Source organism: Actinia tenebrosa, unplaced genomic scaffold, assembly GCF_029948245.1.
Source record: "Actinia tenebrosa isolate PJP-AT-01 unplaced genomic scaffold, QUT_ActTen_1.0 PGA_scaffold7__59_contigs__length_16204524, whole genome shotgun sequence".
NCBI classification, from domain to species: domain Eukaryota; kingdom Metazoa; phylum Cnidaria; class Anthozoa; order Actiniaria; family Actiniidae; genus Actinia; species Actinia tenebrosa.
Genome location: NW_028292584.1, coordinates 13,033,154 through 13,048,246, shown reverse-complemented (window position 1 = coordinate 13,048,246; position 15,093 = coordinate 13,033,154). Strand labels below are relative to the sequence as shown.

General features: G+C 36.3%; 2 protein-coding genes across 2 annotated transcripts in view; both read right to left on the bottom strand.

Moving 5' to 3' along the window:
* LOC148905681 (hemicentin-1-like) overlaps nt 1-15,093 on the bottom strand; it is a 160,891-nt gene that overhangs the window by 9,800 nt on the left and 135,998 nt on the right. Inside the window, exons 5-7 of the mRNA XM_089040603.1 lie at nt 2,512-2,793; nt 1,841-2,098; nt 403-663 (exon numbers count right to left, since the gene is read on the bottom strand). Of these exons, the coding sequence (XP_088896729.1) occupies nt 403-663; nt 1,841-2,098; nt 2,512-2,793 (801 nt within the window). The remainder of the gene's footprint in view (nt 1-402; nt 664-1,840; nt 2,099-2,511; nt 2,794-15,093) is intronic.
* Nucleotides 9,716-15,093, bottom strand: part of LOC116289734 (uncharacterized) — a 30,934-nt gene continuing 25,556 nt past the window's right edge. The window contains exons 7-12 of the mRNA XM_089040243.1: nt 13,202-13,263; nt 12,611-12,669; nt 12,288-12,433; nt 11,819-11,953; nt 11,678-11,702; nt 9,716-11,292 (exon numbers count right to left, since the gene is read on the bottom strand). Of these exons, the coding sequence (XP_088896369.1) occupies nt 11,214-11,292; nt 11,678-11,702; nt 11,819-11,953; nt 12,288-12,433; nt 12,611-12,669; nt 13,202-13,263 (506 nt within the window). The 3' untranslated portion in view covers nt 9,716-11,213. The remainder of the gene's footprint in view (nt 11,293-11,677; nt 11,703-11,818; nt 11,954-12,287; nt 12,434-12,610; nt 12,670-13,201; nt 13,264-15,093) is intronic.

The window sequence follows — 15,093 nt, the reverse complement described above, 5'->3', positions numbered from 1 at the left end:
TGTACCGTTACAGTCTCTAAGCGTGGAGACGGAACGGACGAGTGAGAGACTGTGGAAGAGTCTATACGGGGCTTAGGGAATTTTTAGGTTTTGGGATTACTGTGGCACAGAGGTAGCCTTATGCGATATAGTTAAAAAAACCTATATTAGGCTGCCGCAGGCTTTGTGAAGTTCCTTTAGCTGGTTTTGTTTGGCTATTTGTTGCCCTTAACATTATTCAACGCGAACTCAGCTGTGTTCAAAAACGAATCACCGACTGTAGGGTTCGAATTTCAAATTTTCACAACACCAACTAACCATAGTTAATGGCTATTAGCTATCAACTAACAAACAAAACACGCGCACACACAAGAAACAACAACAGGTGGCGTCATGCAATAAAAGGCAAGGCCAGTTATTTACCTCTTACTGTAACACTTTCGCTCTTATTAGGTCCAACACCAACTGTATTGCTTGATACACATGTGAAAGTGTAGTTTCCATTCTCAGCAAGTTTAACACCAAAGACACCGTCTCCATTACTACCATTAAACACGTTATTACGATACAACGAGTAGACTGGGGCGGGTTTAGCATCTGATGTGCAGCTGATGTTTATCGACTCTCCTTTACAGAAGTCCTTCTTGTCAGGTGTAATCTTCATAACTGTATTCTCAGGTTTATCTGAGGAAAATAAATATTTTGATAAGTTTTATCCTTCTATTTTCTCTCTATTCTGGAGAAATCATGATCGATGGTGGTATTTTCTTGCTAATGATATCCATGTCAAACATTTTTATTATATATATTATATAGTTTTATTATATATATATCGGTGAAATATCAGGTTTTCTCTAGTGTCGAAAACTTGATATCTTTCACCAGTGGAAGATACCATATCTTTCACACGTGAAAATATCGCTGTTGAATCGGCTTGCTATTTTAATAAAGCATTTTTGAGCTTTTGTTTTTTTTCCTATATAATAAACAGAACATTGCACGGCCGCTTGAAGATACGAATTTTATCTTCTCGGGTTCAATTTAGATATTAATTGAACACTCGAATATAAAATTGGTATCTCCGCGCGCCCATGTAATATCCTCTATGTATTAGTAATTGAAGACTACTCCAATAAAATCCTACTTACAGTTGACAGTGATGTTAAAAGACTTCGTTTGTGATGAGCAGTTTAGTTTATCTCGCAAGGTCACCTGGTAATAACCTTCATCCATGCGGTTTATTGAACCGAATGTTAATTGCCGTGTTTCATTCCTGACAGACAGACTGTCCTTTACTTTAACTCACTTGTACATGTAGTATGATTCATTCCCAGATACGTCACACTGCAAAACTACTTTATCTCCTTCCTTCACTACTGCAACTGATGTATTCTCGTTATTGATTTCACACAGTGTGGTTATGTCTCCTGCAAGTAAGCAAGGTCATTTTTTAAATCAACATCGTCATCACCATCTTCATCATCTTGTTCAACTAAATTCATATTTGCGGACGGGAAAAGTAAATTCATCGTTTTGACTAAAGGAAATGAGAGTGGGCATCAAAGAGAAACACAGATAAGATCACATATCACATATTCATAAGAACAGCAACATACACGACGAGAGTTACGCACGATAAAGACAACAATAGAAGCACAAAAAAGCAGTGTCAGGTTTGGCATGTCTGCTGAAATTTTCAAAGGAAGTTCCGGTTCCGTGACAAACGATAAACTTACAATACATGAAGTTGTTTGATAAGAAGAAAAAAATATGTTAAAAATTACATGCGGAGTGACATCCACTAAATATCGTTACAGTATGGATAAGTAGTATGGATACCCAACCGCATCATTTTACTTACCCAGTACATATACATAAGAGAAAGCACATCGACTAATTCCAATTTCATTCGAAGTAACACAACAAAAGTTATTCCATCGCAATATTCTTGCTACTCTAGTAAACTGTCCACTACTGCTTGATCCAATGTAAGTATTTCCATTGTACAGCGAGTAGTTCTTGACTGATGGATATGCATCAGCCGTGCATTTGAGAGTAATGTCTGTACTCTCACATACATCCAACTTGGTTGGGGAGAGCAAAGTATTCGTAGGTTTATCTGAAGTAAGAAATAAATTAGTATGAGTTGGTGTCTCAGTGGGTGGGAGCATGCATGTACGCTAGGGTTTTCAAGCTTTGCCCTTTGTGACCAAAAAAATTGATATAAAATTAATTTCTTAGTAATTTTATTCCTCTAAATTCGATTACCAGTTACAACTTGCATGCATGGTGCATGGATCACATGCACATTGCGTGCGTAGTACTTAAAGTACTACAAAACAATATGTTTTTGTGCTTTATATTGTAATTAAAAAACAATACATAATTATGTAAAGATAAGTTGTATTGCTAAAGGAACCCAACAATAATATTTCGACCATTGCTATTAGAATACATCGGTGAACAAATCTCCAACCTTGATGGTGTCATTAGTGGCATAAGAAAAAACTTACATTAAACAAAACTACTTACCTTTAACGAATAAAGTCAATGACTTCCTGTCCGGATTACCAACGCCGTTGTCAGCAATACAGGTATAGTTTCCTTCGTCATGTATTGCTACTTGTTGGAAGACAAGCGCGTTGTTTGAACTTGATACTGAACTACTTCCATTGTAATATTCTCCATTCTTCATCCATCTGATGTTTGGCATGGGTTTACCAGTAGCATTGCACAACAAGGTGATGGTTTGGTTCTCGACAGCACTTCCATCTTGACAGCCTTGACAGACAAAAGCAGTGATTGTGGGAGGGACTGTATAGAATAATTAAAAAGATAGTCAAGTGACAATAGTCTCATTCACAATTCCCTGCGCCATCTTGAAGGTAGCCGCATCGAAGCGAGATAAGAAGGTGAGCTTGCAATCGTGATAGAGACCTTTTTTAACACCTTGGCCAATTATTCACATGTCTCTATCATTGTAAGCTCACCGTTCGTCTCGCTTCGATGCAATAGTCCCTTCCACAGTTCCCTTGGTCATCTTGAAAAGTAGCCGTGCCTTCGCATCGAAGCGAGGTGAACGGTGAGCTTGTAATGATAGAGAACTTGGACAGTTATTCACGTCTCTATCATTGCAAGCTCACCGTTTGTCTCACTTCGATGCAAAGGCACGGCTACCTTTCAAGATGGCGCAGGGAACTGTGAAGGGGATTATTGCTTGGCTAGCTTTTAAGGTGGTGACGGGAACTGTGAATGGGACTATTACTTAGTTTAATGTCCTTTTTCACACATAGAGTCAATCCCAGGAGAAAATTACTAGTGGAGTGCAACTCGATCTATTTCACTGGTCCATTAGATTGCTAGCTAGGCTAAAAATAACTCGCGTGCTGATTGGTTGGTGGCTGTTACGCGTGCAGTCTTTGTAAGATGCTGAATGTGTTTTTTTCGGCGGCTTGATTCAATGAATTCTAGCTGGATAAATTCTGTTTTTATGGACATTAAAAAAAATAAAGCTTCTTTCGAAAATATATGAACTCAAAACTAAGACTGCATTATATAAAGCCACATTCAACTCGTAGTGATCTAGCGACCTAACATCAAACCTACAAGTAAGCTTGAATTCTTCCAAAGACTACTACATAACACTTCCACAGACAAGACGATTCTCTAATTTGTAAGAAATGGAGCATCAAATCCAGTAAGTATTTATATTGCAGTTACTTAAGAAACACACGAAAGAAGATTGTTAGCACAGCTCATATTCAAAGAGAACTGATAAAAAGCGTTGTTGCGTAACAACTGAACTCGCACAATTAATTACGTAAAAAGCTATATAAAGTGAATGCTTTGTAAAATTCAAACATTAAAATCTCCTGACGAGTATTGAGTCTGACTCACAAAACAGTTCTGTAGAGAACGAATTATGGTTGTGTGATTTCTTCACTTTACACACACACACGCAAACACACTTTTTCTTTTTTTTTTTTTTTTGTAAAAAAGCATTTACAACATCTTAGAGAGACGGCGTCGCATCCACCAACCAATCATCGCATCGAGAGTCCGCAATAGCAAGAAAAAACTTCTGTCATTTCTTTGTAAATATTTTTATCGGGGATTTTTCTCCAGTCCCTAATATCGGGGGGTCCGCAATGCGAGAGTTGACTGTACATCCAACTTGGTTGGGGAGAGCAAAGTATCCTTAGGTTGATCTGAAGTGAAATACGAATTAGTACTATTAGGTATCTCAGTAGGTGAGAGCGAGCATGCATGTGCACTAGGGTTTTCAAAGGTTGCCGTTTGTGAGCAAAAACATTTATTATAGAAAGTCGCTGTTTCCGATGCAGGTTGCTGCTCGGGATGCATGCATGGATCACATGAATATTTCGTGCGCAGTAATTACAGTGTTTCAAAACAAACAATATGCTTTTATGATGGTTTTGAATAGCAGTACAAATTTAAGAATTCGGTCGCAATGTTCAGTAATGTAATTAATATCTTCTTATTCATACCCTTCACTTGTAGTTCAATCGCATTTGTCCTGACACTTGGATTCAAGTTTGGAATTGTAACATCAATCCTGTACATGTATCTCACATCAGACTCGAGGGGATCAAACTTGGTGCTATCTTTGTTAGTGTCTTGAAGAAGTATGTTATTGATTAAGAAGCTGGCAAACCCTCTGGGTGAAACATAACTCGCATTTAGAGCATACAGTGTAGCATTACTAACCCTGGGAGGACCACTGGAATAATAATTTGCCATTTCCACCTTTGTTTGATCATGTTGACCATGTCTGAATCTGAAGATAACGAAACCAACAAACTGATCATTGACATCCAGCTCAAACTCCCATTGCAGTTTGACATCTGTACTGTTATGACCAATAATAACAACAAGTGGGTTCTGAGTTACTTCAATAAATTGAAAACAATCTGGAAAAGAAAGAATAATTACAGTGCACTATAAACTACTTTTGTGTACATGTTTGGAACATTTCCCAAAGGTTGAATGGGATTAGTTGTTTTTAAAATTAACACTTTTCAAATACATTCCATTTTATTCTGAATGATTGCGAATTTATTGATTCCCTTTTCCTGCATTTTGTTTAAAAAAGCATCCAGTTTGCGCTTATTTATCTTTTCAAAGGCGCGCAAACAAAGGCTGGCCCACTCAATATACATATACATGTACATACATAGACTTTAGCTCTAAGAGCTAATATCCACTTCGAGATATATATAAGAGGGAAAGAAAAGGGAATTAAATGGAAAAAAATACATAATAATTAGAAAAAATAGCAAAATTGCGATATAAAGATACATAAATGATTACATTTTTCATAATAGCATTGATCAGCATTGATACACCTACTTGCAAGAACGTTGTCATACGAAAATAGAACATTAGTGATTTAGTGGGATAGGAATTATATTAAAAAACAAAAGAAGATCACTGAAATTGAACTTTTTCTTTTGTCTTTTAATGTATTCTTTTCTCACTAAACTACTAATGTCCTAATATCGTATGACAACGTTCTTGCAAGTAGGTGTAAATATAAACGTAATATTATGATTTTAAAATCTAAGGACCACATTGCGAACTTGAAAATGTTGATTTCTTTCATTCTTTGTAAGACTAATCCAGTCTATGGACTTACTCCGTGAAAGTGATTATAAGGTCTAGGTAAGCTATAGGTTTTTTGTTAATCGTACAAAAGGACGATAACGAACAGACGAACAGACGAACAGACGAACAGACGAACAGACGAACAGACGAACAGACGAACAGGTATTTTGTGGTCACCATCCTCTCTTCAGGCTTTCAAAAAAGGTATCAGGATAAGCTTGATCTGACCGAGTTGACAAATAAATTTTAGCACATTATATTTATATTTATATAGTCATATACCATTCCCATAATAACGTTACATTATATTCAGATAGTCATAAATTATATTTATATATATATAGTAATATAGCTTTTTTATTTTATTTTATTTTTTTCTAAAAGTACTTTAGTAAAGGGGAGTCAGGATGGCGTGGTGGTAAGAAGCTCACCTCTGTAGTCCGGGGTTCGAATCCCAGTCGCCCCATGTGAGCTGAGTTGGTTGGTTCTCTTTCTGACTCCGAGGGTTTTTCCGGTCCTCAAGGGTTTTTCCTCCCTCCTCTCAAATCATCCCTAACTAATTCAAACTGGTTAGAGCTGTGCTCCGGGTCATACATGGACATGTATAGCAGCTGCCCCAGAATAACCTTCACATGCTTTCAGTTCGACCCCGTTGAGCTGCGCCACTGCTGTACTTGCGGTGGTGATAAGCAATGACAAGTTTTTTTAAATTTAAGGTCACTGCCTACATTTGGAAAACGATTTAAACTTTTTTTCATTACATATTAGATATAACTTAATATATGTCTTTTCGCTTCTGCACGAAAGACCAGGAAACATGCTTTTGCGAGTCAGCTTAAGGTGGCTCGACCCCCTCACGCTTAACCGCTACCTTCCACTTTTGGAACGCTAGTGCATAAACGTCTTTTATCCGATTGCAAATCTTTTTTGCACATAAGTCACATAAAGATTGAATTAATGTTTGATGCAGTTTTTTATGAGATCGGACGTCATAACACGTGATTATGATGAAATATTTGTTTTCGTTTAGAAAATAATTTTTGCCTTGCAGAGCGTTCAACACTAAAATGCTTCGTACCACATAATTATATACTAGATGCCTCCATCTGTAGGGATTTTTGAAAAAATCTATCTAGCTAATTATGAGATATTTGAGATTCTTTAAATATAGTGCATAATCTACTTCAAAACTAAACAATGGATTTCATACGGCCGAAATTAATATTTCAGAGCTATATATTCACAAAAGTCATTGCTCATTTAGTTTTACTCTGTATCTAGTTTTAAAAAGAACATTTTGAAGGCAATCGACTTATGCGATTTTGTGAAAACGTATAATGCAGAAGACGGGGTAAACATTTGATGCGCACTTTTCATCGCAGTTTTCTAGTCAATCTTACTAGATCTTCCATTATTCTAAAATTCGCTGATCATTTCTCTCAAAATTACGTCAGGATACAAATTAGAACTTAAACTAATATTAAACAAAATTGCAAGACTATTGAACTCATTTAAAGCGATCTAAAGCGAACGAGAAATACAGAAAACATTGATCGTTTCCCAACGATTTGATGCTCTGGGAATTCTATTGTTTGCTAATGATCATAACACCAAATTATTTCGCACCATGCACGGTCTCATCTCGCTTGGCTGCTTTCCGATTTACTCCCGAAGTATGGTTCTTTATCTAAACTCAAAAGTCTTGCTCGTTTCTTTCTTGAAGTTTTAATTTGAGGCATGTTCGCCGATTCTATTCACTCACACTGACAAAGTACATCATGACAAACGTCCCACGTTTGAATGAAAAAAACAACTGTTTGTTACCAAACTTCGGGAGTAAATCGGAAAGCAGCCAAGCGAGATGAGACCGTGCATGGTGCGAAAGAATTTGATGTTATGATCATTAGCAAACAATAGAATTCCCAGAGCATCAAATCGTTGGGAAACGATCAATGTTTTCTGTATTTCTCGTTCGCTTTAGATCGCTTTAAATGAGTTCAATAGTCTTGCAATTTTGTTTAATATTAGTTTAAGTTCTAATTTGTATCCTGACGTAATTTTGAGAGAAATGATCAGCGAATTTTAGAATAATGGAAGATCTAGTAAGATTGACTAGAAAACTGCGATGAAAAGTGCGCATCAAATGTTTACCCCGTCTTCTGCATTATACGTTTTCACAAAATCGCATAAGTCGATTACCTTCAAAATGTTCCTTTTAAAACTAGATACAGAGTAAAACTAAATGAGCAATGACTTTTGTGAATATATAGCTCTGAAATATTAATTTCGGCCGTATGAAATCTATTGTTTAGTTTTGAAGTAGATTATGCACTATATTTAAAGAATCTCAAATATCTCATAATTAGCTAGATAGATTTTTTCAAAAATCCCCACAAATGGAGGCATCCAGTATATAGTTATGTGGTACGAAGCATTTTAGTGTTGAACGCTCTGCAAGGCTAAATTTATTTTCTAAACGAAAACAAATATGTCATCATAATCACGTGTTATGACGTCCGATCTCACTAAAAATTGCATCAAACATTAATTCAATCTTTATGTGACTTATGTGCAAAAAAGATTTGCAATCGGATAAAAGACGTTTATGCACTAGCGTTCCAAAAGTGGAAGGTAGCGGTCAATCGTGAGGGGGTCCAGCCACCTTAATTCCTCTACAAAGCTAGACACGACTGAATGTTACTACTCCTCTGTAGTGTTGGGATCCCTGTGTTAAGTGAGAGTATTATGGACTTTTCAGACATGGCATGACTGAGTTTTGTAAGCGAGAGTGAATGCAATGAAGGTCAATAAACAAGGTTTAGATGCCTTGAATTCTACTTATAATATCACAGTTGGCGACGAGAATGAAAAGCTCATCATTGAAATGAAAATAGCGTCTTCAAATTCAGAAATTGAAGGATTAAAACAGTTTGATATAAATAGCGACCAATGAAGGTCATAAGTTTGTACTTGCAGGCGAACCTGAGCTAATTCATGTATGCTTTAAGCAATTTCTTTTAAAAAATAACCCTGGTCATATCTTGTACTTACCCGTTGGTATAAGGAAGTTAACCAGTATCAACACTAAACACATAATAAGCTTTTTACGAGGCATTGGATAATGTGTCCTGCGTGAAAACAAAAAGAAAAAAACCCAAAAGTTGTTTGTCAGTGATCGGCAGACTGTTTCACACGATATGCCTTGTAAACAAGGGTGACCCGATATAGTTTGGTCACAGGTAGCCCAAGCTGTTGATGAAGTGCTTATAAGAACTGGTATGCGAAGTAAAAAAAAATGTTACAACTAAATAATTAAATAAATCACATTTGAATTAGATCTACTTGTTATTTGTGTTTTGCTTCATCATTGGAAAAAGTTTGAAGTGTTGATGGAGTTATGACCTTTTGAATTTCATATTATACCTTTATGTAAATTATTCAATGTTGAAAATGTCACAAAACATAATACGTTTATCTGTATTATAATTGATTATATTAAAACTTTATAATCGGTCCTAATCTCATGGGATGTCGACTAAAGTTTAACAACACGGATACGAGGAGTTTTATTTTAAGTTTTAACTATATAAAATGGTGGGGAGAGCGTTTATGATTTGTTGTTACATTGTCACGACAGTTGAAAATGTGGGAGGAATTATAACTCAGCAATTTTGAGAACGTACGTACGTACATACATACACACATACACAGCATATTCAAAGCAAAACTACTCGGAAATACACAAAAAACATCGCTTTGGCCGGAGACGAGTTATAGACCAACAACAGATAAAAAACTGTCATGTAGTCAAAGATGGTTCAAGAAATCTTCTTCGAGAATTCAGGTGTGTGTTCTTAAGCAAATAATCGCGTATTTTTAATTTCTATGATAAGCAGTTTCTTTCGACGAATCAAAAAAATCAAAGACTTTCTCTTAATTTATTTTAATGCTGAATGAAATATAAAAAGGAGAGCCACAACGAATATTTGCTCTTTATTTAGCTTTATAATTCTTCAAATCATCTGTATAATGAATTCAATAATTAATAATAACAATAATCTCTAATCAATAATTAATAATTTTTAAATATTTATACATTTTTTCTGTATAATGAATTTGGTTGCATTGTTTTTAATCAACTATCGTATATTTTTCGTTCAAGAAAAAGCAGCTTCGTTCGGCTCTTATCGCGGGGTCCTATCGGCAAGCAAAAAGAGACTTTCAATCAATAGTTTTATATATTTCTATAGATAGTTTATTTAAATATTGAATGACATATAAAATTACACAAAATATTCGCCATTTATTCAGCTTTTCCAGCTAGTATGATTATACAAATCATGAGCCTAAAATTGTGTTGTTGTAATATAAGCTTATGTCAAGCTTATTGTATAAAAACCTTGTCTTTCACATTAAAAAGCTAAAACATATTCAAAAACATTTACAAATGCCAATCTACCGGCAACAAAATTATTTCGTATTTTGCATTGTATTTTGCATTATTTTTTATTTTGTCTCAGTTGTTCTTGTCAAGTTTAACTAATAGCTTAAATACACATTGTACAATATATTAAGTTGGGCTACCTATGTTAATGCTATGTAGCTCATATATCGTTTTTTCATTCCACACACGATATGGGAGCTTCTAGGAGACGGCCTTGGAAATTCGAGCTGTTAAAATCCAAGTTATGAGATTCAAGTACAGATTACTAAGTGTCAGCTATGATCGAGAGTGTACGGGGTGGGAAGAGAGAAAAGACTTGTTTGTCCTTCCCTTCTCCCTGAAGCTTTCAAATAAAAACGTTCACATGGTAAAAGGAAATCTAGCAAACATAAAACTGAACGTTCAATTCATATTTGTCAATTGTTTGCTTTATTGTTTATCAGTATCAACAAGTGATTGCAATCCAATATAGCTTGGTTATTGTGTCAGCATATTATATTGAATGTATGTGGTTAACAAATATGATTTTATCGCCTTTTTTAAGGTCTTACTTTCTTTCCTTGAGTTTCTGCTTAAGATTATGATATATGTGTATAATTAACTTGATCTTATTACAAAACTGCCTTTACGTTTGATCAATGTGTCTAAAAGAACCGAAGAAAAGTGCGTGATCAAAATTGCAAGTGTATCTTTAATAATGGAGTGAGTGTGCTATCAGTAATGATACAGATGTCCCGCATATCATTTACAATATTAATAGCATTTTTAAAAGAACAAGGCAATGCCTCGTCTTGTTCCGTATTCACTTAACATTTGCTCAAGTCATCCAGAGACTGGTACTGTGGAGACACACCCTTGTATTGAAGGGCCTGGTACTCTCCTGTACGTGTTGGGTTTCCTGTGGATGACATTACCGCACTCTTATGGGGCAGCCGTGTGAAAGGACTCAGTGAATCGTAGTTACCAGTACGAGGTTGGATGGTCTGATAGGTGAGTGGTGGTGGATTTGAAACAGCCTCTGTTTGTCCATGTTGATCAGCACTTTCATACTGAGGCATGGGGTAATTCGTCTGTACACCAGAATGTGGTTGGGGTAGCTGTGTTCTTCTTGTCACCGCCTCATATTCAGGGATGCCAGCATTACTCGTCGATAATCCTCGCCTTCCTATTGGTTCATATTCTGGCACGTTTGGCGTTTCGTTATCTGTAGCATTAAAACTTGTCTCTTGAAGTGAGATGTCGTTCTTTGTTCGTAAGGAAGAATAATAGTAATGAATAAATTGACAGAGAAGAAACACATATATAACCCACGAAGAAATGAAATACAACAAAGATGGAATGAATGGATGGATGGATGGATGGATGGATGAATGGATGGATGGATGGATGGATGGATGGATGGATGGATGGATGGATGGATGGATGGATGGATGGATAGCTACATCCAAATTTCATGCCAAAAAACAATAACACGTAGATAATATTATAGATAATACTTTATATACATGTATATATACAAAATTACCATTTGTCCTCTCTCGTCACTTGTGTTGGCAAGGGAATATTAAAATTTTATTGTTTTTATTAATCAGACCTTTTATCATCTAAATGTCTCAGATTGGTACGTACTTTTTCCCAGAAATTCCTTTTGAATCTATAATCAGAAGAAGAAAATATTAAAATTTTAATCTTATCTGTTTTTCTCTCCACCTTTTTTTTACTCTCTACCCTCATGTTCCATATTTTTGCACCCAAAATAACATATCTTACCTTTTCTACGTAGCCACAGGAAACCCGCTATAATTATGATGCTCAGAACAATCGACAAGGCAAACAGGGCTCCAAGTACTGCCACTAGTGTCTTGTTATCCCCTTTATATTGAATCGGCGTATTTTCTTTGAAGTCTACAAAAGGGTTATGTATGTTATTACAATACAATACAAATATGGTCCCACAGATTTTTAAAACTATTATCATTTATACACGATATCGAGACAAAATTAAGGACAGTCAAATCAGGCAATATAGACTAAGCATCACAAACATGTCAAATAAATCCTTAGAGTACGTAAAAGTACATACATGGTACATACGACTGACGACAGTCTATTGTACATTCGATTTCCCAGTTACGACCTATGTCTTGATGACCGCGTAGCGATGAAAGCAGTGGTAATACAAAAGTAAAAACACCCTTGGCCTTCCCCGAGTAGAATCCAAGCTACTAAACCATCTTACCACTTGATTTCTGAATGCTGTTGTAGTCTATCTGTAAGCCATTGATCTCTTCTCCTTGTGTTTTGATATAATCTCTCAAAGGCACCAGTGGATCAGGTACTTTACCAATGACTTCGAACTCAAACCGCACTATGATGCTTCCCTTACTATTGTAATGAAAGTCGTAAAGATAAAAAGAATACAGCTTTGCCCAAGTTAAACCATAACATATTGACATTACTCATGTAGGTAAGGAAAACGTGTGGAATTTTTTAACGTTTATAGCGTTTATAAGTGCAGCAGTTACTGAAATTATAGCAATTATATGTTTGAAGAATACTCACATGAAATCCTTTATCTTTACTGCAGCCAAATATGGTACACCTAAGTATGCAGATACTAACTAGAAATAAAATAAAATAAAATAATGAAAACAATGACCCTGCAGTGAACGAACGAACGAACGAAGAAACGAGCAAACATAAACGACTATTCTCTACTTACTATTTTGATGCATCCTGAAGGTCATCCTGCCATTCTTGGTTTGTTATTCTAAACTGCCCGGGAAACGCTTCCTTAAAAACTAAAGTAGAAACGAAAAACAGTCAAATATGGCATGATGGGTTATAGCAAATTCATCTGATCAGGACTGGATCAGCTCAAGCTAGTGGCATTTATAATTCTCATTATCATTACTCACGTATTTGTTGTCTGTAAAAATCCAATGTCCTTTCTCGTACACCGACGCTATTTTCAGCTTTACACACAATGCTAGCACAATCCACTTCTTTCTGGATGATAACGAGTACCAAATACTGTTTTCTATTTAATCCTGCATCATGGCTGGTGACGGTAGTCAATATATTCGGTGCAGAAGGATTGCAAGACAGGGTTGTGTTACTGGGATATGCGTTGATACTAAGGTTGAACAATACCAGTGGATTGGACTGACTGTAGCTCTTGTTACTTGATCCAATCACTTCCAGAGGATCTATGTCTGTTAAGGAGGAAACAAAATAATACATGAATCAATTATAATGAATCTTTCTGGTTACTAGTAAACGCTCACTACAGCATACAAGTACTTCAGTGATCATACATCACTACCAGTTCAGATTTTATCTTTGCATTCATGCAGACATGCTGATAAACTGTAGAACCCTTAAAGTGGAAAATAAGAAAACAATAAAAAATGCGATTGGGCTTATTAGGCCACAGGGAACCCGGCTATACATTTTTTGCTTCTTTTAGAAAAGTAACTATGCTCTTTGTGGGTTTCCTGTGTTGTAATCAGTTTCCTATTACATAAGCTGTAATCAGATCTGCGCAGTAATCAGATCGGCGCTGTAAACTGATAGCCGATTAAATTCAAATCAATAACCGTTGGTGTTTTGTTTCTTATGGATTGCCTGTGATATGTAACGCACTTTCTAGTAAGCAGTCAGTGTTTACTAGAGAATGCGTTACACCAATATACAGCACTTAATTTCCAAGACTGGTAAAAAAAAGAGAAGAAAATTCTACTCACACTGGACATTTAAGCTAAAATCGCACGTCATATCAGCAGAGCAGTTGAACCTATCACGTGCAGCCACTTGGTACATTCCTCCTTGGTAACGTGTAATCGATTTGATCGTCAAACTGTGCCCTACTTCTCCTAACATGTTGACTGTGTTGTTCTTCCAAGTAAAACCCAAACGCTCCATTTCAGAACTTAAGCAGCAGTAAGGGGGACTCGCGAAAGGGGTACCGGGAACGACCAGGATTTCCCGCCTCAAGTGGTTGCCGTCCGCAGCGGGAATTACCCGTGTTGCGCGATATGCCCTTACTGCTGCTGTGTTGGGTACCGCAATCGGAGGTTAAGATATTCTGTTGGATATACGATGCATGAATGTAAAGAGTTCGTAAACAACTTCTGCATAGTTTGCTTAGCACCTAAAATTAACATACCCAAGCCCAAGGGTTTCTGGTGTTGTGGTAAGAAAATGCAAATAGAAGACGACACGTCAGCACAGTGTTACGAGTGTGGTAAGAATATTCGTAATGCCGTACCAAATGCTACCAAAGAGCAATACTACGCTAATGGAGGTCGTAAGAAGACCCCATACAAGAGAATAAAATACTTCAGGGACTGGATGAGTCATATCCAAGGTTTACATCCGATATATTTAGACAACGAAGTAAAGAAGAAAATCATAGACCACTTGGAAGAGCCAACCCCACAAAGCCTACGGAAGACATTGAAAAAATTAAAACTAGGGAAATATTACAAAGCTATTCCCTATCTTTTGTCTGAAATTACCGGTAAGTCTATTCCTGAGGTTTCTGATATGAGCAGAGCCGAGTGGATGTTTTGTCGGCTGAATAAGGATATTCCTTATTACCCCGACGTAATTTACGAAATATTTTACAAAATAGACCCCAGCCACCCCCTATTAGGATGGATTCCGAGAAGATAGTGAATCTTATGCCATAAGATGAGCGAATAGCATAAATCTTATGCCATAAGATGAGCGAATAGCATAAATCTTATGCCATAAGATGAGTAATTAGCATAAATCTTATGGCATAAGATTACGCGTAATTTCTAGACTGACGTTCGATATGTAAATAGAATCCCGTCACGATATTTACTGAGCAAGCTTTCTTTGAAGCTCTTCTTTCGCTTCTTGGTAGATCTTTTTGCGAGATTCCTCGGAAAGATCTTTTACGACTGTTTTTTTATTCCTTATGTCCGTCTTTAATTTCTCGTACTTTTCCTCTTCGGTCAGAATAAGCGAGAATTCTACGTCGTCTATCTTTCTGTCACGCAAAGCCTTTGAGACAA